General features: G+C 38.5%; 1 protein-coding gene across 1 annotated transcript; it reads left to right on the top strand.

Moving 5' to 3' along the window:
• The first annotated feature begins 241 nt into the window (after positions 1-241).
• On the top strand, positions 242-26,723 carry LOC129274946 (glycine--tRNA ligase-like). The gene is made up of 16 exons (XM_064108997.1): positions 242-514; positions 7,968-8,069; positions 8,869-8,971; positions 10,507-10,648; positions 12,538-12,626; positions 14,154-14,376; positions 14,884-15,033; positions 16,498-16,660; positions 17,577-17,741; positions 18,564-18,672; positions 19,314-19,458; positions 19,998-20,083; positions 21,016-21,125; positions 22,158-22,251; positions 22,913-23,100; positions 24,051-26,723. Exons 1-16 carry the CDS (start codon positions 263-265, stop codon positions 24,156-24,158), a joined length of 2,229 nt encoding a protein of 742 aa, XP_063965067.1. The 5' UTR covers positions 242-262; the 3' UTR covers positions 24,159-26,723.
• Positions 26,724-27,903: the final 1,180 nt, after the last annotated feature.

Below are 27,903 nucleotides of genomic sequence, written 5' to 3'. Positions count from 1 at the left end.
TTCAGACCCCAGTATAGTACTTTCAAGCGATCTCCCAATCGTCTGGAGCAAAACACAGTGTTCTTATATTTATTTCCTTCGTAAAATGATTTTAAAGTTAAAATAAAATGTCACGTTTGATATTGTAGTTGTTTAGAAGCTTTTTTCTAAGAATTGATTTTTACTTCTGACATTACACCGTCTGCGAATTCACTCTAAATATTCTCACGGTCAAAGGTCAATTTAAATCTCCCATTGATGATGTCCATGTGGCATACCGGTGATGCTGAGTTGCGGCTTCCGTCGTTTGTTTCCTTTGGCGAGTTTTTCGCGAGGTTTCTCCCCAAAACACTTTGAATTGTGTGCTGCAAGTTGCTATCCCTCTTTGAGTAGTAGGAACTCATCTAGGAAGGCAGAATCTCTTGTTGATCGCCTAAAAGACATAAAGAAATCAGCTGCTATGGCCGGTCAAGTGGACGGGGAGGTAGACATCGAAACTGTGCTCGCGCCCCTGCGAGCCTCCGTGAAAGAGCAGGTACGAATCGCTCTCTCCTCTCACTCTCACAGTGCCCAACGCAACGACACGGCAACAGTGCAGTGCAGTGTAGAGGAGAGACGGGGGTGGTATTCTGAGATCTATTTTATCTCAGATAAAATTAAATATGTATCTCTGTTAAATCAGTGAGATAAATTGCTCTCAATGCTTAAAATCTCTTCAAATTTAATTGGTATTCTGAGAACCATTTTTAATTTTTATATCTTTTTCTTTAATAATAATCTTTTTCTTTAATAATTAATAGAAATAATTAGAATAGACTTCACTAGTAGTAATGAGAGTGAGTAAGACAAGGTCCTAACATTAACTTTTTACATGTAGTTTGGTTCACTCACATGTATTGCGAGGTTAGTAGATTAGTATACTATTACTAACCTCGCAGTCGCACCATGAACCGCGTCTGGCAGTGGATTTCTAACTAGTAGTGGGTCGCGCGTGCTGGGATCTCACTTCTTGGGTCCACAACACACGACTTCTATGGTAGGTACGCCACTGATAATTCAAATCTTCATCCAAATCTGTTGAAACTTACCTCAACATAAAAAAAATGTGTCACCCATTACGATGATGCATTGATTAAGACATATGATGAAGAATAACTCAAGTTATGATTTTTTAAAGAAATGATTTCTAAGTATTATCCATTCCGAACGAATTGTCGACCATCGAGTATCAATCACCACCGCGCATGCGCATTCGGGGATTGCCAATTCGGGGCGGAGATTTTACATCGCGCATAAACGCTTCTCGCGGCATGGTGACGAAGCGTAAGTGCGCATCATTTGTGAATGAGATTGGTCATTTTCGCGGCGCTCATAAATATGCATGTGCGTTCATGATACGCATATATCGGAGTATTTTGTTGTTTTGCAAACAGTGTGCAAGACGATTGATTTGAGACTTGAAGTTAATTTCACATGTTTTAACTAGATTATCTGAATTACAGTGCACAATTACGACATGGAAGACCATTGGGATGGATTTCAAATATAATATGTAAGTGAGTTGATAACATTTGGTTTTGCATCTTTCTTTTTTCAAGTTGTTTTGAGATCGAGAATTTTTTCTTTCATTTTAATCATCATTTTTTGTTTCTTGTCTGTCCACCGCAATTTTTTGTAGTCCTATGTTAAATGTTCCCCTTCAGTACACTGATGCCTGAAAGTATGAATCCGAAAAATGCACCCCCCCCCCCCGCGTTCATCCTTTCTCTCGATCCCTAACAATAACATTAAAAAGGATAATAACATAAGCTGATACTAGATAGTTTTGACAAGTTATTAAAGTCGTTTTTTTTTTTTTTTGGAGAGGCGGGGTGGGGGGGGGGGTGATGTAATTCCCATTCCCCCCCTCTCATTTTTTGTTTTTATTCGTTACTTGATATCCTTGCCTTTACGTGATTTCCTATGCATGCTCAATCCTTGAAACTTTACATAATTTTAAAATATTTTTACAGATCCATAGTACACCATACAGAACTTTTTTTTAAAGGAGCTAGTCTCAAGTTTGCCTCTCTGTTTTGTTTCCTTTTCTGTGAGTTCCTTTCTTCTCATTTTGTTCCTCTCCTGTACTAACTTTACAACCATTTGCTTTTGTTTTTGCTCCTCTAGCCTCACTTTTTTCCCAATTTCATTGCATTCATTATTTTGTTTTCTCTTTCATCTACAGGAAATTTTTGTAGCCAGGAGGCTGTATCATTTGATGAAAACATCAGTTTGGATTCGACCTTACCACAGAAATGTTAGGGGCCCTATGAAGCATTGCATCCGCTCTGCCAAACTGCCTCTCACCCGAGATATTTGTAGAACTACACGATGCACTTTCTGCAGCAAGATCCAGCTAAAGTTGTGATGAACTAGCATATAATAGATTTCTTATATTCATAACATTCATCATTCCAGTTCTTAATTGATATTTCAAAAGTTTAATAAATCACTTTACATGCATTTAATATATTTCTTATATTCATATCATTCATCATTCCAGTTCTTAATTGATATTTCAAAAGTTTAATAAATCACTTTACATGCATCATATTGAGCTGTACACTGAATCTTGCCTCATAAGATCATTTGGCTTCAGCTCTACATAATACCCCCCCCCCAGCAATAAAAAATGAAAATCTAATAAAACAATAGAGCTGCAGGCAGTAGCGTACCTAGGATTTTCCACAGGGGGGGGGGGGCAAAATCGTCCGCCCAAAAATTTGACAAGCAAAAAAGTCTTCAACCACAAATAAAGGATTTCGTACTTTCGGTCTTAAACTTCAAAGGAGGGGGCCACCGGTGGCTCATCAGGGGGGGAGGGCAGGGATACGTCCCTTGCATGGGTTGTGACTCGTCGGGGGGGCAGTCTGCCCCCCCCCCCATAGGTACGCTAGTGGCTGCAGGTCCACCCACCCATCTGTATCAACCATTACCTCCAATGAGAATACCTAATTTTAAATTTTATTGAGCAACTTCATTAATACTGTTAAAATATCCAATTTATATTTTTATGTGGAGTTAATTAATGTAACCAATGCCAACAAGGAAAAAAAATAAAATGAATACTTTCATGTGTCAGTGTGGATTTGTCATTTCTTTTTTAAATTTATTTTAATATTCAGATCTGTATGTGTATCCTTTTTCAACACTATGTTCCTTCTCTTCTCTACTGCATGTGCCAAATTGTTTGTTTTTTTGCTCATACTTCTTAAATAAATCATGAAAAAATTACATAAAGTCTAAATAAAAATATTTAAACAGACAACCAAGAAAAAAAGTGTTAGTTTGGGGTGATAGAAAATGTTAGAAGACAGTTGGGGGGGGGGTGAGATAAATCAATTGTTTCTTTCTTGTCAATTTAAAAGCTGCAATTCACATTTGTGAATAATTAAGTAGTTGGTAGAACAATTCCTGCTTAAAGTTGCAGTCTGAATGGAATGCAGGATCGCCAAGAACAAAGCCCAGAGGCAGAGGTGGGGTTGGTTTTTTTAAGGCGGCATTTCCATCACACTTTCTTGGAACCACAGATATTCGACGGCTCATGCAGCCCAAGTCTGTTCATTGTTGGGCCCCTCGACTTCAGATCAGTAAGTATTGCCATGCTCAAATGGAGGTAAGAAATTAATCTGAATGAAAATAAAAATATGAAAACAAAAGAAAATTAAAATGATAATGAATTAAATTAGATCTAGGCCATTCATTTTTAAAATAATAAAAAATTTAAGTTTGATTAGGCCAAAAGAAATCATGTTACATGAATTTTCAACAGAATATAATCATCAAATAATAAATCAAGACTAAAGTAAATTACCTAAAGTAAACTAAAGGCTAAAATTAGGTTCGAGAAGATTCAGAAAGTTGTTGCGTCATTTGCCATTTTTTTTCAATATTTTATTCAATCAAAATGAATGTGTGTCAGTGTGGGATGTATTTCTGATTTCTACATTTGTGTCTGGTTTTCAATTCCTAATTTATAAAAAAGAAAAAGTTTTTTTAAATCAAAGAAATACCAGACATATCACGGTAGACGGTCTGCTACACAAATTCCAATGCGCAGGACTACACACCGCGGGCAACCAAAAACCCTAGCAGCCGCCATAAATTAGCCCGCGAAACGCGTCGCCAAAATTCCCACGAAAATCCCACGAAACAAATAGCAAGGGCGTTTAACATTCGTCCGTGGCAAATGGTGGCAAGAAATGCTGCCATGAATGAGGTAAGAAACCCGGGGGGGCCACTTCCATTCACGAGTGGATACCATGCGCGACCACGGGGTCTCGAAAAGCACCCTAAACACGTATTTTCCATGTTCTGAAAATGCACCCCTTAACAAGTATTGGCGTGTGAAACCCTACCCTTAACAAGTATTGGTAACAAAATGATACTCTTGGCAAATGTTCCCTGAAATGAACCCCTAAACAAGTACAGGAATGTTTTATTGTTACGGGTCCTTCGGTCGTCGACTTTACCTTATTTGGTTTAGTACGACCCCACCTTCTACACCTCGCGCAAATCGGACTCTAAACACGAAGTGTTGGGGCAAAAAGGACATCCTTTATAAAACATTTAATTTTGTTTTATCATCCCCGCGAATTCGACCCTAAACACGTAATTTTCCTAGCGAAATAGATACCCTTTTTTCATTATTTTTGTGTTTTTGACACCCTTATCACGTTACGTACGTAACGTGCCCTATCGTGAAAAAGACATCCTTTTTACGTGTTTTTTTGGTCGCGCATGGTATCCACTCGTCAATGTAAGTGGCCCCCCCGGGGTAAGAAATGAAAGCTTACGACTTCAATTTTCGAGTAGCATATGTATTTTTAGCGTAATATGTCTGATAATTCCATGAAAATAACATATAATGATGATTTGATGCATAAACTGTACTTACAGACTGTTTTAGTGCAATTTTTGTTCCGATCTCGACGATCTCGACCCTCCGTCGCAAGAGCTTACCGTGCAGTATAGCTGAATGCATTGGGAAGATGATGTCATCGTTTTCATTCCCATTGATATACGTTTACCATCCTAGACAGGAGACTCAAGTAGGGCTTGCCGTTATTGCTCGCACCGGCTCCCGAAGCAGCTTGTCGCCATTTTCGTACGCGAAAATGATGACGCGAAAATCGCGCCCTCTCGCGCTAGAGTAGCGTACCTATCTATGGCTTGATTTTTCTGTGCGCGGTGGCATGTAATGAACCCTTGGGTGGTTTGGTTACCATGTAAATTTGTGCACATTCAAAAATTATCATGCAGTTGATTTGTAATAAAAAAATTCTCACAGGTCACACAAAATCAACTAAAATAAATACCAAGCTAAAGTAAAGGCCAAAATCGCTCAACAAAGACGGAATTATAAAGTAGGTCAAGCTAGGGTTTCGCTAGTATCGCAATCTCAAAATTCTTTGGCGATCGACTAATGTGCGCTCAGCTTAAAACTGTCATAAAAAAGTGTGACCTTACGCACGAGTCAATAGTTATGCAAAGCTTAAAAAAATCAAGTCACGTCAAGCAAACAAGGGTAAAATTGTATCAGATGGAGGTTAAAAAACAATAAAATCGGTTGGTAGATGACATTTAACTTACTTTTTTTAGACCTCTGCTTGCAAACTGGCAATTTCTTAATGCTTGCTGTGAACTTCGGTTATTTCAGAACGTACCCAAAAGGTATTTCACAAGTGCAGATTTTATCTTTAACTTCAAAGTTACATGTACTGAGTAAAATTTGGGTCGCTTTTCCTGTTAGTGATATCATTTTTTCAAGATATTGATTAAATCCTAGCCATGACGTGTTTTCCTTCAGCAAGAAATGTATCCACACAGTGCTGCGCGCGACCCAGGTGAGGTGAATGGGTACCCGGCAGGATTATTTCCTTGAACGCACGGAGCGCCGGTGATGGTAGCTCGAGCTAAAGCCGGGGTAATAATAGCAGCGCTTTGTATCCTCAGGCAAAAAAGGCCTTTTTAAATACAGCTATTATTATTATTATTATATTAATATAAACTAAGATAAATTGTGAATTAAGGTCACAACACCATACTCGTTCCATTCATTCAATCAAAATCCTTCATGCCAAGAGGTGTGGTATAACTTTCATAGGAGTGAAATTGCGTCAGTTTATTCAATTCAAATGCGTTTGTACTATATGCTAAACAAGTCTTTACAGGGATTCCTTTGAAACAATGAACAATCTTTTTAAAATCTTGTTTTAGAAGTTGATATCGCATCAGACATAGACAATATGAAGAAAGGTCTAATGGAAATAATTCCTCATTCTATAGGAATAATGTTCAGGTATCACTCTCAATCAGACATCATTTACCTTTATTTTTGTTAAGAAGCATATATGGAGCTAATTCACCTAGAAATATTGCTAGAATGGGCGTAACAGAGATAAAATAGCCCCATCCTATTTTACGTTTACTTCATCATATTATCTTTTCTTCAAAGTATCATTGACGCAAGCCCATCATTTGTGTTGCAATGGTTAGCGATATATCTACGCAAGCACTGCTCTCTCGTATATCGTCTTTTGATTTGCAAGATGATAACATGATCGCAGATCAATTTCATATTTTAATCGCAGAGATAAAATGTCATCTCAGCACAATTGAATAGATGAAATATTTTAAAAGATGAAATGACCTCAGAATAACACCCTGGGCCACTGACGTGCTCTGGATACACATTACACTAACTGGGACATACAGTGCAGTTGCTAGTTAATTTTCGGGCACAAATAAATATGTATTAACAACAAATACTTCCTGTCGCTGATGTGGTTTACGGTACACCATGTGGAGTATTATAGAAACAGTGGATAGAAGAAAAAGAGAAAAGAAATGGATAGGCGAGAAAGTGGAAATTTGAGAGTAGAGTAATCTTTCGTTAATGTAGTCCATAAAAGGCCTGTAAACCGTCTTCACTGCTGAAGACGGAAAGTCAACCTGCCTGAAACGTCGAGTCTACTGCTTCTGCTCAACTCTACTCGCCGACTCAAGCCAGCACCTCCTCATCCATCCTACTACTCAAGCTGTTTCAACTCATCAATCTCTTCTGGTTTACAGTCCTTTTCTTTTCTTCTATCCACTGTTTCTGATTGGTCTTCTCTACTCACTAATGCCCCTTTTGTCTCCTTGTTTCTAGTGTTGCTGTAGCTTGTTTGTGGTCTATATTATGGTTGTTCCACTTTATATGTTTGTCATTTTGCCTCCGACGAAGATTCTGCTAGGATCGAAAGCTTAGGCCCCTTTTTGACTTTATAATCCACTGTTTCTGTAATACTCCACATGGTGTACCGTAAACCACATTAGCGATTGTACATGCCACCATGCAAACCTTCAAACAACATCCAAATTATTCCTGTTCCTACACTCCTACTGCCCATATCATACCTTCTGCATGGTGGAAATTGACTTTAGCAATCAAATCTGAGCTATGCTATGCCGCATGGAAGCTGCCAGCTGTATCCTAATTATATAAGATAGGATTATTAAACAAAAATTTGAAATGTCATAACTTTCTTATTTTAATTTACATCCAATTTTGACGAAATTTTGGTGTTATGCTTTTTAATCAAATGAACTTTTTGATGGGGGTGGACTTGTCCTTAAAAGTTTTCTATATTGATGCGGGGGCATCATGGTCTAGTGGTTATGACTCGTCTTTCAATCTGAGGGACGTGGGTTCGATTCCCAGTCATGGCGTTTTTTCCTTCAGCAAGAAATTTACCCACATAGTGCTGCACCCAACCCCGGTGAGGTGAATGGGACCCGGCAGGAAGAAATTCCTTGAATGCCAGAGCGCCTGTATGAAGCACGGCTATACATGTAGCTGGGGTAATAATAATTTAATAAGATTATTGTAATGCGCATTTGAGTATATAGGCTACATTTTATAGAAAATGTGCAATATAAATGTACAATTATTATTATTATTCCAGGGTGATCTGGTGAGGAAGATGAAGGAAGGTGGTACCCCTGACCATGATATCAAGAGAGCCGTGGTAGAACTAAAGGCGAGGAAGAAAGCCTTGGAGGAGAAGGTAAGGATGATTATTAAATGGTGATATGAATCCTATTCAAAATCAATGATTGGATAAAATCCGGGGGGGCAACTCACGTATATTGGGGTGTTTGAGGCCCTTAATCCTAAAATTTTCACTTTCTCATTGGCCAACCTGTTCTCCCCCGTTCCTACGTACATGTATATGCCCCTCTTTTCAGGTCTCGGTTCTCAAAGACCACCAATTTAATGTTGACTTCCAGTTCCAAAGCACCCCTATTTGCAGAGGGTCAGTTCGTAAAGCCCCTCATTTCATAGCAACTTCAGTTCTTACGATCACGGTTTCAGATTTTGGGGTCACACACCCCTACCCTTTCAAAATTGTACTCTTTGAAGGCCAAATTACTCTTTAGCCATTTACAGAAAACCTTCCCTGGCGACTTATTGCTGGTTTTGGCGTGGCAGGTCATCGAACCCACATTTCTGCCTGTTATTCAGGTATTATATTTGAGGAGTCTGTTACATTCAACACGTTTATCATCATAATCAACATCATTCATTGAGTATGTACTCTCTTTTGTTCTGTTTGATATTCAGGATATAGTACTTTAATAACTGTTTTACACTCTGAGAAAAGAGATACATCGTTTTCAGATTATTTACGTACGACTACTTGCAGTAATTGGGATCGAAGAAAGAAATAATAAAGAAAGTGATTTGGATAGAGTCAAAATTATATTTGCTATGTATTTGGCAGGAATATCAATGTTTTATTGCTTATTAGTTTATTACTTGGATTAATTCATTAATGCATACTTCTTTTCTGACTTTATTGTTAGGAGCTTGCTCTGACGTCTAAGGGTGTGAAATTTGACCGCACCAAGATGGAAGACACTCTTAAAAGGCGATTTTATTATGACCAGTCTTATGCCATATATGGAGGTGAGTACTGTCAACGGAATTCAAGCATTTTCATCCTGGGAAGTGTTTCACAAAGATTTTAGTGTGACTTATGGGGCGTTGCAAGAAACTTGCGATCAATTGCAAGTCTATTTTTGGTGCCTAAGTCAATCACATCTCTCTTGATTAATTGTAAATTTGTGATTGATTGCTGAACTGCTTCTTGTATGAAGAAGTGTAATCTGATTTCCTACAGCTGAAATTGATCTATTCATTGTAAAATTACAAGAGAATATTTGCGATTGATTGCAAATATTTTCTTGCAACACCCCCTTAGTCATGCTTAAAGGACAAGTCCACCCCAACAAAAAGTTGATTTGAATAAAAAGAAAAATCCAACAAGCATAACACTGAAAATTTCATCAATATTCGATGTAAAATAAAAAAGTTATGACATTTTAATGTTTCGCTTAATTTCACAAAACAGTTACAGTATATGCACATCCTGGCTGGTATGCAAATGAGGAGACTATGACGTCATCCACTCACTATTTCTTTTGTATTTTATTATATGAAATATGACATATTTTAATTTTCTCCTCATTGCCAAGTGAGACAACAATTAATTCCTCCCTGAACATGTGGAATTAGCATTGTTTAATACTATATGGTTCAGTCAAGTTGGTCCTTATTTTCAACTTTCTTATTTTACATCCGATTTTGATGAAATATTCAGCACTATGCTAGTTTGAATCTCTCTATTTATTCAAGTGGGCATTTTCCTGGGGTGGACTTGACCTTTAAATATCGACGCAAATATGTTATCTAACACGTAATCAGATTGATTGATATGCAGTAATGCGCGTCCTGTGCGCATGATCTGACCAATGCAGTGATGTATTATGTACCGCAAGCAACTGGAAATTTGAGTGCGACTCTCAAGTCTCGCGTGAATCTTTGTGAAACACCCCCTGGTCTGGTGGTTCTGACTCTCGTCTTTCAAACAGAGGGTCGTGGGTGCGATTTCCAACCATTGCATGTTTTCCTTCAGTACAAATTTCATACTCAGTTGTGCTGCACTCAACCGAGGTGAGGTGATTGGATCCTGATAGGATTAATTCCTTGAATGGTTTTGAGCACTGATGATGATACAGTGGAAATGATTGATGATAAGTGACTACAAATGATGTTTGTGATGGTGATGATGATAATTATGATGATGATGACAAGATGATGATGATTATGAAGATGATGATGATGATGATGATAATTATGATGATGACACGATGATGATGATTATAAAGATAATCATGATGATGATGATAATCATGATGGTGATGATGATGATGATGATGATGATGATGATAATCATTATGATGATGATTATGATGATGATAATTATGATGATGACGATGATAATTATGATGATGACACGATGATGATGATGAAGATGATGACACGATGATGATGGTGGTGATGATGACACGATGATGATGATGACACGATGATGATACGATGGTGATGATAATGACGATGATAAGCATTCCTATTAAATGATATCTTTGTGTCTTTCCTAGGTGTAAGTGGGTTGTATGACTTTGGGCCTGTAGGATGTGCCATGAAAGCAAACTTCATCAATATATGGAGGAATCATTTCATCATAGAAGAAGGCATGCTGGAGGTTGACAGTGCTGTGCTAGCTCCAGAAAATGTATTTAAGTAAGTATAGTTTGACTCCGCCTAAGTCAAACAATCACCCAAATGAAAACAATTCCCAGGGGAGTAATTTCAAGAAACAAATAGTGAGATTCACAGACTACTGATCAGTATAAGCTTCAGGCCCCGGTGCATAAAAGTTACTGATTGGCTCAAAGGAAATATGGGGATTATACAAAGCATTGTGTTATTTGACTTCAGAGCTACTTAATTTGAAGTTCACCGTGAAGGTGGAAAGATTTCTGCGGTCTTAACTCTATCTAGGCCGGGGGGGGGGGGGCTCGGAGGCCCCCCCCCCCTCAACGAGTTGCGCAATATTTTCGCCGTGCAAAATTTCTTGACCGCGCCGCTTGCTGACTTTTTACTTTCAAGTCTAGCGCAACTTTTGAGACTAATTTTGCGTCACCCGGGTACGCAGTTCCAAAATTACGCAACTTTATGTAAGTGCATGTCAGACCAAAAATTACTAAAAAAACGTGATTTCGTTTAAAAAGTCAATGTAAATTGTGTTTTCAACCAAAAATTATAAATGTATGATTATTTTTAGTTTTGCTGGTCTAAATGTATGTATTTTGTGCTGTTTATGATCTTAGAAGAGACCCCAACGAATTTCATTAAAAAAACAATGAAAAACAAAGGGTCCAAAAAACAAGGAAATACATACGAAATTGCAAAAAACAATATAATACATAAGAAATTGATCTGATATCACAAATTTTTCCATGTAAACTTGCTAAAAACACCACAAAGAGTTTCTATGCCAAAAATTAGAACATTTGGAGTTTTATTTAGGGAGTTATAGGAAAAAGTATGATTTCACATACTAATTACGCATAAATTAGCATAATTGCTTTATAAGGATTCGCATGAAATAAATTACTATACAATTTTGTAGATTATATCCCAGACAACCTGCGTGCCAATTTTCGGCGCGGTCGACGGCCAAGATCTTAAGGGGGGCCTGGGAGGCCCCCCCCCCCCCCCCCGGCCATATGAACTCCCAAAATACCCCGGCCTAGATAGGGTTAAGTATGATGATTGATTGTTCTATCAAAATGTGCCCACAGTCAAACGATTTCTGTGGTCCAGAGATTTTACATTGGCAGATAATTTTGTAATTTTTCACAAGTGATGTCTCTTGAATCTTAGATCTTGGTCAATTACATTATTTTGTTTTATGTTTCTATGGGACTTTTTTTGCGTTCTATGTTTTGTTCTTCATACACAAGTATTTTGAGATTTTAAGTCTGATTGAGATGATATTTAAAGGGGAATCCAACCCAAATAAAAACTTGTTTTTATAAGAAAAAGAAAAATCAGACAAGTTGATAGGTGAAAGTTTGAACAATATTGGACAAACAACAAGAAAGTTATGAATTTTTAAAAGTTGTAAATATTGGTAATCACTATACTCATGGAGACTTCAAATTGGCCGCATATGGGACGTCATAGTGATGTAAGGCAAGGACTACTCTTCCATGTACTCCAATACATATTATGGCTAACAAGTAATTTTCCAAAAAAGTTTTTATTTCAAATTATATTTTTCTTTCATGAGGACATTAAACAATATACTACCTGGGTTATATTTAGATTACTGCCCCAGGGGAATGGGTACTAAGGAGAAAACCACAAATCCCTGATAATAAAGTACATGGCCTATGGGAAAGTTGTCCTTGCCCCTTGTCATAATTTACTTACCCAGTTGCCAATTTGAAATCTACATACTATTAGTGATCTCAATTTTAGAATAGCTATAACTCTCTTATTGCTTGTCCGATTTCTTTCAAACTTTCACCATTCTGTTTAATTTATTTTTCTCCTTCCCAACACGACATTTTATGGCCAAGGCTGGATTCCCCTTTAACATCTGTTGACATTTTGATTTTCAGAGCATCAGGTCATGTTGATCGATTTGCTGATTTCATGGTAAAAGATGGCAAGACCGGAGAATGCTTTCGGGCAGATCATCTCATTCAATGTAAGTAGCATGTCAAGAAAACCAAGGATAAATTGTATTTAAAATCATACAGCTTTATTTTGTTTTGAAGTCTTGTTCATTCTTAAAGCCAAGCCGAAGTAGTGTAATATCAAATTCTGATTTAATGAGAAAGTGAATAGAGGGGCGATTCCATAAGTGTCGTACGGGACATTTCGGCAACAATTTCTGTTTCTGTTTATGGTAACTCCCGCAGGAACTCGGCAGGACAGCATTTTTTGCTGGTAAACGACAAGCTGGTATATAACCAATTACCTAGGAAACATTTTTACATCTAGGTTAATCAGTCATAGTGGCTGACCTTACAGACGACGATATTACTCTCAGGCCTTTTGATCAAAGTGGAGACAATGGCAGAGTAGGGATTCGAACTCACAACCTTGCGATTATGAGTCCAATGCTCTAACCATTCTTGTCTCTAATAGCTGAATGCTTGAGTAATGAAATTACATTTTTTATCAATGTTAAAGTAATAGTGGGCAGTCATGTGAAAAACTGATAACCATTTGAAAATGTTTGATTATGGGTGAATTAGAAATGAAAATGTTGTGTGTCGTACAGGACTCAGAATGTCCCATTTGACTACACAACATTAGTTGAAAAATGTGAAAAATGGCAGATTTTTCTTGCATGGAATCACCTAGAGGTCAATTATCCTATCATCTTGTATGCTTAATAAGTTAATATGTCATCCTAACATTTTGCTTTATTTTGTTTTGAATTATTGTTCATTGTTAAAGCTGAACTGGAGTACATGTAGTAACAGAAAGTAATTTATAGTGAGAAAGTCTTTAAAATCATCGTCAATTATATCATCCCTGTATGCTTGTGTAATCCTAATCCTGTGAAATCATGAAATCTAAGCTGAAAAACAAGCATGCTGAAGACCACCAACCTATATGAGCACTTTCATAACTTTTTCCTAAAGTATTGAGAAAAGATAAAATTATGCCTTTTTGCTTATTTCTCAGCAATTGCGCCTATTCTAACAGAATCATTTGACACATATTTTTTATCATACAGAATTGAGTACACCCAATGCAAACGTTTGACTGTTTCCTTCTAAGCCTTTTGGAATTATATCTTACACAATCACTACATTGATTTGTACTGACTTTTGCATGGAGTGGTCTCGCATTTGTTAAATGAATGCCTTGGTGGTCATTTTATTGGGCTCATTTTGTGATCAGGAGCACAACTGGCATAGCGTTGTGTCCACTAGCGTACCTTTTTGCTTGTCAAATTTTTTTCTGGTGCGAAATGTCTTTTGCTTGCGGTTGAAGACCTTTTTTTTTTTGCTTGTCAAATTTTTGGGCGGACTAATTTGCCCCCCCCCCCCCCTTTGGAAAATCCTAGGTATGCCACTTTGGTGTATGGCATCTGCCCAAGATGCCCTTAAGAGCATGCATAAATACATTTCGTAAGGGGTCCTTGCACCGACAAGACGATTTATGTTTCATATATGTGGCACTGTCTCACTGCTGTTCATTCACTTTGCGCTTCGTTCAGCCTACCTTGAGAAGTTGATAGCAGGCAAGAAGACCACCGAGGAGCAGAAGAAGGATTACCAGGCCGTGATTGCCCAGCTGGAAACCTACGGTAAAGACGAGTTAACAGAGCTATTCAGAAAGTATCAGGTGAGGTCACCGACCACGAACAACGAGCTCTCAGATCCCATGGAGTTCAACCTCATGTTCGCCACCGCCATCGGACCCGCTGGAAACATGCCTGGGTAAGGCAGGGTCATAGGCCCGTATTCTGAAGTTAGGTTTAAGTTGGGCCGTGGTCTGACTCGGTGCCAAAATTACGCTGAAAATATCTTAATTTTTTTACCATGATTGCAGGGGCGGATCCAAGATTCTCAAAAAGGGGGGCACATTTTCCCCCGGAATATTTGACAAGCAAAAAAAAAAAAGAGTTTTACTTTCAAAGGCGGGGGGGGGGGGGCAAACTTGGGTAAGAACGTTTTTTTCTATTACAAATTTTTATTATGGCTCTCAAAAGGCACGAGCCGGCTGTGCCCCCCCCCCCCTCCCCACACCACATTGGCTAAAACCAGCTGATCTACTGTCATTTTGGTCTAATTTTGTATACAATATATACCTTTCGATGTAATTGTACAATTCTTTCAGAACTGAATAAATGAAATGAAATTGTCTACGTATGAAATTAGATGTGTGTCCATCAGAATTTAAACTTCTTTGCTATTAAAATAAATTTCTTTTTTTTCCTCCTCTAGTTACCTAAGGCCAGAGACTGCTCAGGGTATCTTTGTTAACTTCAAGCGACTTCTAGAATTCAACCAAGGTCGTCTACCCTTCGCTGCTGCTCAAATCGGCAATGCATTCCGTAATGAAATCTCCCCAAGATCTGGCCTACTCCGTGTTAGGTACGTTGACTTGTCTCATAATCCTGAAAATGCTTAAAATGCTTCATTTGAAAGGTCTTTGAGATGTTATCACCGAGAAAAGAACAGAAAAACAGGCAGTTACCATAGGAAGTGTGCTTTTCGGCCAATCAAAATCATGGCAAATGTTATATCTGACAACTTGTTTTTATGATGTACTGTTTGCTTTTTTTAGCTTAAGTTACTTTTGTCAAGACCTCCCCAAAATCAAGTTGATAACAATGTACCAAGAAAAGTTGAGAGAAACTACATGTAGGAGCAAGTAGAACAGAAAATTAAAGTAATTGTGCTGTTTTTAACAATAGATTATGCTATCCTGATTATGATAGTGGAGATTATATGATTATAAATTATGATAGTGGAGCGTTTTTGCCCAGTGGATTAGTCTCCGGACTTTGAAACAGAGGGTCGTGGGTTCAAATCCCAGCCATGGCGTAGTTTCCTTCAGCAAGAAATTAATCTACATTGTGCTGCACTCAACCCAGGTGAGGTGAATGGGTACCTGGCAGGAATTGATTCCTTGAAATGCCAAGCGCGTGAAAGCTGCTGGAGCTACAGCCGGGGTAGTAATATCCAAGTCCTTTGGAAGCGCATAGAGACGTTATTCATAATGTGTTATACCCTATACAAGAACTGACTATTATTGTTATTATCCTGATTCATATCAGGTACAGCTTTCAAAATGAGTGTTTTCACAATAATATCCAATTCTCTGCCACCTGCAGAATATAGACTTTCTAAATGTTTATTGAATGGCGTTTAGGGCAGATCTTGGGAATACTCTCGAAATCACCATGGTTGCCCCAAAGCATTCCATTTGCGGAATGTAATGGGTGATTTGGGCTGTGTTTAGGGCCAAATCGCTGATTACTCTTATGTATTTCCTCCGTACCTTTGTCATTTCCAGGGTAATCTGTTGTCGGTATTTTCTTTATCAATCTGTCGACTGTATGCGCGGAGGATCGAATTATGCGGCGATGACCTTTTGCACTGAACTGCACTAGTATTCAACTTAGTGATGATAGATAGCTAATCTCAAAATGGTTTAGATTGCTAAACTAGATCTAGATCTATGTAAGTCTCTGGCTTTGACTAATTCCCTGTTTGGTCTCATCTCAAATGGTCTAGTCCATAGTCGGATGGGAAAAGGGCAGATTGAGAGACGGGGCATTCTTTCATCGCTAGGTTGAATACAAGTGCCGACAGGTGGAATACTAGTGCCAAAAACCATCGCCGTATAATTTCATAGCACACAGTTGGCCGGTTGAAGAAAAAAAAAACACAAAAAGAATAACCAGCATTTGCTCTTGGATATAAGACAGGTCTGAAATTAAGGTAAATTCCATATTTCTATATATTTGAGGAAACTCTCCAAACGGGTTGAATACTAGTGCCCTTACGGTATGTGGATATATTAATTTCATTCAATATTTGTTACGATTTCAGAGAATTCACCATGTGCGAGATAGAGCATTTTATAGACCCATCTGACAAGGATCATCCCAAGTTTGATACCATCGCCAACGTCTCCGTTCCTCTCTTCCCTGTCGATCGGCAGGTCAACGGCCTCTCCCCCATCACCATGACGATAGGAGAAGCAGTTGAAAAGGTAAGAAATACATGTATGTAGTGCAGTGTACAAATATACCAGTCTTTGAGTAAGTATAGCAGGAATTATGCTGGCATAAATTTTGCCATTACAACCGAGGATGAATAATTCCCTCTATACTTTCGAAATAAAGCCTGGTATATTTAAGTGAGAACAACAGATTTTGATAATCTAGATCTTGTACACGTAGTTAATCATTCTTAACTGAACCAAAAATATAGATAACGCGCTGCGCTGACTGACCTACTTTTCCTGAAGCTATGCGCTCAGCGGAACGCTCATTTGTGCCTGCGCCGGAGAGATTGCGCGATCTGTGTCAATGATAGGTGACGTCAATGAAAGAATAGTGCACTATTCCATCATTGACGTCACGGAAAAGTAATTTTTCATCAGTGGGCGTTTCATTTTCAACATCGTCGCAAAATAGTGCGAATATGTTTGGTCACATGATGCTATTCAATCCAATCAGCATCCATGATTTAATTTATGTAGGATATAATGTGGAATATCTGGCCCCTGTAACATCTGAAAAGCATTGCATCAACTTCCCTTGCATTACGACCATTTCTCAGATTTTGGAACTGCGATACTATACCAAGATATTTCATTTCCAAGCACTATCAAACCTGCATGGCCAGGTAATCCCTCTTCTCTAACTTTTCATCTCTGCAGGCAAGCCTGAGCATTGAGCCAGGGTTAAACGATAAACAGCAGCCGTGATATTATTTAAGAATAGCTCTACTTGTAGTAGGCCCTTCGGAATAAAATTATTGTATTTGATGTTTCTGGTTTTCGTAGAAGTATAAATTTGAAGAGAAAATTGAAAATTATTGCAAATTTATGGATGAAAAAGACTTAATCTTGGCATTAGGAAAGCTATGTACCTCTATATTAATTAATGTCTTCTCCGTTGCAGGGTATGATCAAAAGCCGTGTCTTAGGCTACTTCTTGGGTAGGACCTTCCTCTTCATGACAAAGGTTGGCATAGATCCTAAGAAACTCAGATTCCGTCAGCACATGTTCAACGAGATGGCTCATTATGCATGCGATTGTTGGGATGCTGAGACCAAGACATCGTATGTAAGTACATGTATATGTTATGCCTCCACTCGCCCTTGTTGGTTGCTGGTAGCATTATGTGTTTGGATTATCCACCTGTCTAGTTTCCATTCTCTCACTAAGTTAAGAACTGTTTTATGGATAACTTCAAACTGGGTTCAAATAAACATAATGGAGTGACAATGATCTCAAAAGTTTTTGGGGTAAGGTCAAAGGTCACAGGGGTTATTGTATACATTAAAATATCTTGTCTCACATAAACTGAAGAAACATTTGAGGATTTAACTTTATACTTGGCTCAACGTCAGTGGTTAAATATTTTTGGAACCGTTTGTGAATGATCATGATAAGTGTTTATCATATATGTATACATTAATTGCTGTAGAATGCTTGAATTGTTTCACTTTAATGCCAGCAATTTAGTTTGATCCATTTTTCTGTCGATATTTCTTTTTGAAATGTTTAATATACTTTTATTATTCCTTGATATATTATCTGTCTCTTTGGCCCGTATTCTGAAGTCAGGTATAACTTACATCTAGACCACGTCTAACTCTGTTCTAAAATTATAGGGAGCCAAAAGTGTCAAAAATTCTGTTTATATTGTATATTTCTTATGTTTACTATTTAGTTTCCTTTTGCTTTCGTAAGGAAGAAAAATAATTCAGTTATCATTCCCAGACAATTATGAACAATTTTGGTGCCATATGAGTTAATAAATTGAATGTGCCCTGTTGGCATTGGCTCTTCACCACGACTGTAAACCAGGGTTTAATTTAAACCCGAGTTCAGAATACGGGCCATAGTTTCTAACTTTGTTTCCATCTAACTCTCTTTTACCAGGGTTGGGTGGAGTGTGTCGGCAATGCTGATAGATCTTGCTTTGATCTCACATGCCACGCCAAGCACAGCAAGGTCCCTATGGTTGCTGAGAAGAGACTAGCCGAACCAATATCCTTTGAAAAAAAATATTTATAGCTGAATCGTTGCCTTCCCGCACAAAGGCTGGTAGCGCGCACTGCTCGTTGCCTTCCTGCACGAAGGCTGTAATCGTGCACTGCACGTCGCCTTCCTGTGGAAGGGCCGTCATGGTGCAGTGAACAGTATGCCTTTGTGCAGGAAGGCGACGCGTGGTCCACGCTCCTTTTGCGGGAAGGTGATGCGCAGTCCGCGCTAACGGCCCTTTCGCGGGAAGGCGACGGAATGATAATTGAAAGACACTCAATGAAAATAACAAATCAACTTTCTTTAGAAACTGCTCATTATTGGGTAAATGTAGTATCGAGAACTGAAACGATGCCTTCACAATTTTTTATGGGAGTTAATTTTTGGGCTGGTTTGATATGCTTGAAATGGCCTGTAATACATTGACTTCTAGTTGGTTAATTGATTGATTGCATTTATTCTTTTTCATTCCAAAATTCAACAAAAGTTATCATGTATTAAGGCAAAACACAAAACATAATATACAGAAATGAAAAAAAATAGGTATTGATGAGAGCATATGTCTGGGCCCTGTTTAGCAAATTCCCAATAGATTTTCAAAGACATACAAAAGTGAGAGAATGTCATCCTTAACCGCCGATGCTCACAAGACCATTGATGTGACCGAAGCTGCCCCTGTGAAGAGCGTGATGGGAAAAGCATTCAAGAAAGAAGCAAAGGTTGTAATGGAACATCTCACCAGTTTAGAGCCTGATCAACTGACAGGTTTAGAGAAAGCTCTTACTGAAAACGGGTAAGCTATTTATTGAATAAGTGCACATTAAGTAATTGCCTAACCTTGGATTGTAAATATTTACAAGAAACAATACTGACAAAATGATCAGAGCTACACAAGTAAGATGGCAATCCAAATATGTTAATCATAATTAGCTTAATTTAAGTTTTTGTAACCCCTCCCCCCCCCCCCCACCAATACATCACTGCTTTAGTTTTTTTTTTTTGCTATGATTTTCATGGTGTTTTTTCCATTCGAAAAATTTGCCTCAATATTCTCTTTCCGTGAAATTCTGTGAATTGTGGATTTTTTTCCTAGATTTCTTGAATTTTATCTTTTTCTATATCTCGGAAAACTGGGAACTCTAGATTCGCTAATGTGATTAGACCGGCATAAGAAAGATGACATTCCAAATGTGTTAAACGCGTATTGTCTTAACACCTTGTAAATTTGATGATAAGTTTAGTAGGTATAATTTGTGAGCTAATTATGTTGAAGTGATTTTTTTTTCTTCAATTTTTGAGAATTGTCATGCAGTCTTATTCTTCTGGTTTCAGTGAAACAACTGTGGAGGTGAATGGAAAGAGCTTCAAACTAACTCCTGATATGATTGCAGTCAAAAGATATCAGAAGACAGTTCATGGTAAGGAACAGCATGAATTAGCTGCACTCTGTTCTAGCTGCATTGAATCACGCTGCTGTAACCTGGTGTCCACCAAGGCAAGGCACTGGGACCTATCTTGTTTTAGCTATAGAAGGATAATGTGATTTGTGGTAGCTCTCTCTTTTTGGAGGCTTTGTTGATATGATCCCTGGGCTTTTAGAGGTTGAACCATGTATTGGAGAGCTGATGCTACCTTGAAATCTTTGAAAGACAATGAACCTTGAAATGCACCTTCCAGAGATGTAAGAAGGTTTGACCAAGCTGAATGAGCTGAAAATGTTTGGAAATATAGAAGTGATAATTGTGAGCATTACAATTTTTGGCAAATCAGTACGCTCCTCTTTGTTTTAATAATAATCCGCTTTTATATAGCGCTTAATACATGGGAACTACGTTCTAAACGCTTTACAGATATATTATTACCCCGGTCATCGGATTCAATCAGTCATTCCCGTACACAATGTGTGCACATCCTCCACTCCCTAGGGAGTATTCCAGTCAGTCGCTGGTGAGGCGCACACAGTACTGGACAAGCTACAATGACTTTCACATCCTACCGGGTACCCATTTAGCACCTGGGTCAAGAGTGGCAAACTGTGGATTAACGCCTTGCCAAAGGACGCCAGACCGTGGTGGAATTCGAACACACGACCCTCTGTTTACAAGGCGAGAGTCAGAACCACTACACCACGGCTCCTCCACACACTGAAGAGCATCATGCAAATTTCCTGTAGAAAATTATTTAAATGATGGATTTCCAAATAGTTCAATTTATCCGATCAATCGCAACTCTTTGTAAGGAACAACCCAGATGTATGCTAGCAATGAATTTAATGGTAACTTGAATCTATGATAAATCCAATGAATGATCAGTTTTCCTCATACACTTCTATCATGTTTTATTTTGCCAGTGGAGGAATTTACCCCCAGCGTCATTGAACCATCCTTTGGAGTGGGGCGTATCTTGTACTCCATCCTTGAACATAACTTCAAAGTGAGGGAGAATGATGAACAGAGAACGGTGAGTAGATAAATGGTCCGCAGAGCACTCCTCTTGGTCAGCATTTGGCCTGAAAAAAAGTTGTTTGCATGCTTATTTTCACATTACTCAAGATATTGATGGTGAAAATTAACATTAGTGTAGTAGGCTTGCCCTTCATGCGTTCTATGCAGTGTAGGAATGTTAATTTTTTAGGGGCTATCTTTTTTCACATTGGGGCCATTGCAGACTTTGGGGCTATTTCTTCCATGTTAGGGCTACTTTGTAGGGACAACAAGCAATTATGCATTAAAAGCAACTATCACCATACCTATAGTTAGGATATTGATTCTTTTAAATAAACTTAAATATTGTTTGTGACAGATCTTGAGGTGACGTTAGAAAGAATGGTCACCCCAAAGCATGCATTTTAGGGTCATTGTAGGGGCGATGTGGGCAGTCATGAGGGCAAAATCGTCTGCCTCCCTCTTGTATTTCCTCCGCTGGTTCCCATTACACCCATTTCTGGGTATTGTGGTAAACAGTGGCATGAATGAAGTGTCATAGTCTGGATGACTTCAATCAATCGCAGTCTTTTGTGAAACACTCCCATGCTCTCAATGCTCAGATTTCAATAAAGTGTTCTTTGAGAATAGTATTACAAATGATGCACAGATGCGAGTTCATCGGTAGGTTTTGTGAGCAGATAAAGGTAATTATGGAACTTTTATACCAGTCAGGAGCAGTTGTGCGAGTTGAGACTAGTTTCCATAGTTACCGCATGCTCAGGAGTCCTATCTATGCACAAACCAACCTGTGTATGATTTGTTTTATAGAATTGTGAAATTTTTTGGCGAAGGATCATTTTTTTTTAGCAACCATGCATAAGTAATTACCGACACGTGGCTAGCGATGCATCTGGTAAATTTGCCATGCATTAGTAATTACCGGACCCATGGCAAATTTACCGGATGCATGGCTGGCTATGCGTCAGTAATTACTTATGCATGATCCATTCTTTTCTATAATCCATTCTATAATGATACATAATATCCCTTTTTTGTCTGTGTGCAGTATTTTACTCTTCCGCCAATCATCGCTCCATACAAGTGCTGTGTCCTGCCGCTCAGTACCAACAAAGAGTTTGAGTCTCTTGTAAAAAGACTAGGTAAGTTCCAAACTGGCAAGGAAAACATTGCAATGGTTAAAAGTTTTATGTCAATGCATGTAGTTAGGCTGGTACAGATTAACGCAATAGAGAGGTTCCTGCTTCACCCCTGCCCCCCCCCCCCCACCTTGTTTTCTTGATAATTTTTAACACCAAAATCTAAGACCTAATTGCTCCAACCAATTTTGTACTAATAAAAGATGAAATGCTGACCCAGGTGGGTATTTCATGAGGCTGGTCGTAAAGCTTTGCGCAACTGGCAAAATCTTATTTGACAAGTCAACTAAAAAGGAGTGTATCACTTACCACGAGTCATGCGTAAAGTCATTGTAACTTATGAACACTTTTATGAATCACCCATCAGGTTTTCACATTTCCAAGTTGGTACATAGATATAAATGTTGTTTCAATTTTTGTCTGCAATTATAAAATGTCTGTCTTATTCTGTCTTCCCTTTCTCTTTCTCCCCCTCTTCTTTCCCCTCTTTTTCCCCTCTCTCTCTCTCTCTTGTTTTCATTCTTTATTCTGTCTTGCCTTCCATTGCCCCTCTCTCCTTCCATCCATTCCCCCCCCCCCTTCCTTCTCTTTCCCCTCTCTATCTGTTTCCCTCTATTTCCCACTCTCTTGCCCTCTCCCTTTTCCACTACTGTATCCACCCCAGCCCAAGATCTCTCCAATGCCAGTATATCCCACAAGGTTGATAGTAGCTCGGGTTCAATAGGTCGTCGCTATGCCAGGACAGACGAGATCTCTGTGCCTTTCTGCATCACAGTGGACTTTGATTCATTGAAGGAACCACACACTGTCACCCTCAGAGATAGGGACACACTGGAACAAGTCAGGGCTCCGGTAAGTTCAACAAGGTTGTTGAGCCATTGAGCAAGCACCTAATTCAGTGGATTCACAGTATGGTGCGCCATCTATCGGTTGCAGTGAACAGGCCAATAGTTTAACTTCAGTCGACATCACGCGCATGAAGCGCTCAGTGCTAGTTTACTGTAATGTTTAAAAATGAAAACGATATGGCAGGAATTCACCAAAAAATTGTCTAAATTTTGCACAGAAATAAGCGGGCAAACAACATATCTGGTTGAGCAGCGTCAGCCAGCACTGAAAAATCGCATGCATGCATACACTTTAGTGCTAGCGCGTGCAACAAATGTCGACCTTTTTTCAATGAGGTATCGCGAATTTTGGCCTGTCAGCTGCAACCGATAGATGGCGCACCATATTGTGAATCTACCAAATTCTGTCTAGTTCAGACAGGGATGGCCAGACATTTAAAAGCCAATTGGCCAGTTACTCATTAAGATACCTAAATTCATATTGTTGCCATAAAAGTATTGCCATGCCATTAGGAAATAATTTTGCATACCGGGGTCCCATTTCATAAGACTTGTTATGATAAAAAATGTACATTTTCTGTAACAAATTTGCTTTTAGCCAATCAGATTTGAGGATTTCAGTAGCTTGAAACTGTTATTGTAAATTTGTTATTATAACAGGTTTTATGAAACGGACCCCTGGTCTCAGGTTATCGCATGCTGCTGCACTGGGTTACCTATGTGGTCCGCCCGCTAGGGGCTTTGACAAGTGAAGTTCGCCAAATCTCAATTATTTGTCACCTTTTTAGCTTCTCACTGACTTCCATTTTATATAAAAAGTTCAAGGATTGTGGATGATACAGTAGGAAGAGGTAAAATATACCTTGCATTCCATTAGAGCAAATTTATCTATATTTGTCAAAGGGTATCCATCCCTTTAAATTGTCCTTTTCCTTCACGCTTCTCTCTCTTTAGGTCACTGATGTCGCTTCAATCATCCAGGATCTCTCCAGCGACAAGATCAGATGGTCCGATGTTCTTGCAAAGTATCCAAAGTTTGAAGGGCAACAAGAAAAAGAATGATGATCATCCCATCCAACTAGATATTTTACTTTCCTTGTTGATCCTGTAATATTGATAGTTGGTCAGATAGGACACTCCTGCCACTCCAAAATTATTTCCTTGCCTTCAGCATGGCTACCCTAGCCTGATAGAGCACTCAAGCATTCAAGAAATCCCTTCGTACTGGGTACCCAGCTCCTTGACCTGGGTGGAGAGTGGCAAACGTAGATAAACGCCTCGCCAAATGGGGTTGATGCTGTTGTGGGATTTGAACCATGGACCTTATGGTTCAAAGTCCACTGACTTGTCCACTGAACCATATTTCCTTGACATTGCTTTATGAAGCCTTAGCTTATAGTGGCTCTAGCCTAGGGGTACACAGTAAACTTGGCCATAGCGATGCCCAATTTATGGTGTTCAACTTCTAGAGAGGCCACACTTCCTGTTTCATTTGAATATTATTTCATATCAGAGCATACACTATTACCCTATATGATTAGGCACTTATTACATGCATTTCTGAATGCATTTATGCTCTTATAAGACACAATGTTAAAGTTTAATTGAAAGGAAAGTTGGGGATGTACATATAGACCAAAAAGTCGGTGAGCTGTGCAGTCAGAATTTCATGTGATGGAATGGTCAAGGAAGATGTGGGGGGGGGGGTTTGAATCAATCCCACCCCCACATCGGTTTAAGGGTTAATAGTATAATGAATATATTCACCTATGCTAATCCTTGGATACTAATGTAGTTTTCATTTAATAACCCATGATTATTCCATATTATCATGTAAAGACGGGATGATTTCGAAAATAATTGATATTATAACAAAAATTGAAAGGGCAAGTCTACCCCAATAAAAAAGTTGATTTCAATTTAAAAAAAAAGAAGAATAATGCTGAAAATTTGTGTTAAAGTCGGATGTGAATTATGAAAGTTATAACATAAAAATTTGCCTGAATTCACTTTTTTTTTAACTTCATGTTTTCTTGAGGTGGTCTTGCCCTTTGTAATTGGAGGTTGTGAAAGGAGAATTATTATTTATATCCTAGGATGGCATGTATGAGTGTAAAATTATGATGAAATATTTGATAATAGGAAACAAATGATCAGTTTTGAGTATATGGACATGTTCTAGTTCTTTCCCATATATTTTACATTGAATTATATCGGTCTACCCATTTCTTTATTATCCTGTTTTTCCTTCCTTCAAACTTTTTTGTTCATTTATCGAATGTGACCTTGGCCAAGCTTCATAAAACTTTTTATCAATCACAAAATGCAGGCAATTGATGACAACTGTATCTTGACATGTGATGTACTTTGATTTCAATCGTATAGTACAGGTAGCTTTTGACTTTCCAATGAAAACGATATTTATGAAACTTCCAGAATCCAACAAACGCAAGGGAGCATATCATCAAGGGACGTTTTATCCGATAGTTGCCATAGTTACAGTGCTTCTCAGCCAATCAAAATGAAGGATAGTTGTCAGATCTGACAACAAGTCTTGATGAAACGATCTCTTGTACTTATGAGCTAAATTGATTTGAGGTTGTATTGTTTATGGTTTTTGTTTGTGTAAAACGACTGAAAGCCTACCATTGCGTTGGGGGTTCTACATGTAGTATGTGGGAAAATGTACAAATATTTGCATATTTAAAAGGAAATTCCTCTAAAAAGTTTACTGCAGTAAATTGTATTTTCTCAATCATTGCATGGGTAATTAAATCTATTTTATAATGAATCCAGGGAAGGGGAATTATTACACAGATTATTTCTTGATTATGAATAAATTGTGCAATAATCATTGCTCCCCCACCCCATAATTTCATAACTCATTTTTGCTGGAATCTCTGAAGTGGCGTAACGAGTCAGAACATGACTAACAAGGGAAAATTAATTTCCAGGTAGTCGTGATCTGACAAAGGGAGGGGTCGAAAAACCTCTCAAGTTTATCTTTTTTGCCAGATCTTTGTACATATTCATTTGTTGAAAATTCTGGTCACACCATCCACACCATGATCAAATCATGCATTAATCGTCATCCAAATGAGTTGAATTTGGAGTTCTCCGTACAGTGTAAAATAATGATATATGCATCTTCAAGGATGTGCATGAGCTACGTGTAGTATTAACACTTTATTTCTAAATTCCAGCTGTTACTATCTGGAATAAAATTCAGTTTTTATGAACATTCTTGTCACACCATAGTCAAATCATGTATTAATCGTCATCCAAATGAGTTGAATTCGGAGTTCTCCGTACAGTGTAAAATAATGATATATGCATCTTCAAGGATGTGCATGAGCTACGTGTAGTATTAACTCTGTATTTCTAAATTCCAGCTGTTACTATCTGGAATAAAATTCAGTTTTTATGAAAATTCTTGTCACACCATAGTCAAATCATGTATTAATCGTCATCCAAATGAGTTGAATTTGGAGTTCTACGTACAGTGTAAAATAATGATATATGCATCTTCAAGGATGTGCATGAGCTACGTGTAGTATTAACTCTTTATTTCTAAATTCCAGCTGTTACTATCTGGAATAAGATTTTTATGAAAAGAGCACCTCAAAATTAATTTTGTCTTTTCTTTTATATCATCTTCTGAGAAAAGAGAGGTGCGGAGAGAGAGAAAGCAGAGAGAGAGAAAGCAGAGAGAGAAAGCAGGGAGAGGGAGAGAGAAGACCGGTGTGTTGGGTTAGTTGGTAGAGCGTCCGTCTCACAATTAGTGAGGTTGGGAGTTCAATCCCCTGCCGCGTCAGACCAAAAGACGTTAGAAGATGGGAGTTGCTGCTACCCTGTTTGGCGTTCAACATTTAAGGGATAGAGCTTCTCTGATCTGGCGCTGCACAGCGGCTGCCAGGCCCATGATCAATTGGGCAAAATAAATTTTTGGAGTATTTCATTTCTGATATCTGTTTCGAACAATAAAATAAGATATATGATTATGCATATGGGAAGCAGGGAGAGAGAGAATGCGAGAGATGGTAGGGGGGAACTTTATCCAACCTTTTCCATAGAGCGGCGCGAGCGGGAGACGAGATGGTGGATATGGGTAGGGAATGGTCTAAAATGACATTTTGTTTTTCTGAAAAGAGCATCTCAAACTTGATTTTGTCTATCATTTCACATCTCTGGATTAACAATGATTTTATTAATGGTTATTTGTAAAGCGCCACATCCACTAATAGAAAGTGCTCGAGGCACTGGAGAAATGGAAATCAGAACAGACATTACAGTTTAAAGATTTGTGGATTACAACTCCTGCTAGAATGTGTCAGTGGGAAGGATTAATATAAAGAGAGAGGGAGAGAAAATGAGAGTGAGTTGCAGAAGACAGGAAGTGAGAAGGGGAAGACGGAGAGAGAGAGGTGCAAGGGGAGAGGCGATTTAAATTAGAGCGCACAGAAATCGTGAGAAGAAAATGGAGGAAAGTGAGGATGCTGGAAAAGGGAAAGTAGAAGAATGAAGAGGAGTCTGCAAGCACAGACTCAAATCTGACACTTTACCAATCATACAATTTCTAGAGTGAATACTAGACTCGACCCTCTGTGTCAAACAAGCTTAGATCAGATACAGCAAAACTACATCATGAGGCTAGTCTCACTACTTCAGACTCTGCATTATGTACTATGTAAATTGCGCTAAAAACAAAGGTCTGTGCCTGCAGACTGGAAAAGAGAGAAAGGACAGAGGGGGGGGGGTAAACAGGAGGGTGGTGTACATTATGTTTGCTGGAGTTATAGTCGGTATA

This window comes from Lytechinus pictus, chromosome 13, assembly GCF_037042905.1.
Source record: "Lytechinus pictus isolate F3 Inbred chromosome 13, Lp3.0, whole genome shotgun sequence".
NCBI classification, from domain to species: Eukaryota; Metazoa; Echinodermata; class Echinoidea; order Temnopleuroida; family Toxopneustidae; genus Lytechinus; species Lytechinus pictus.
Note: the sequence above shows the minus strand (reverse complement) of the source record. Positions and strands in the feature narration are given on the sequence as shown.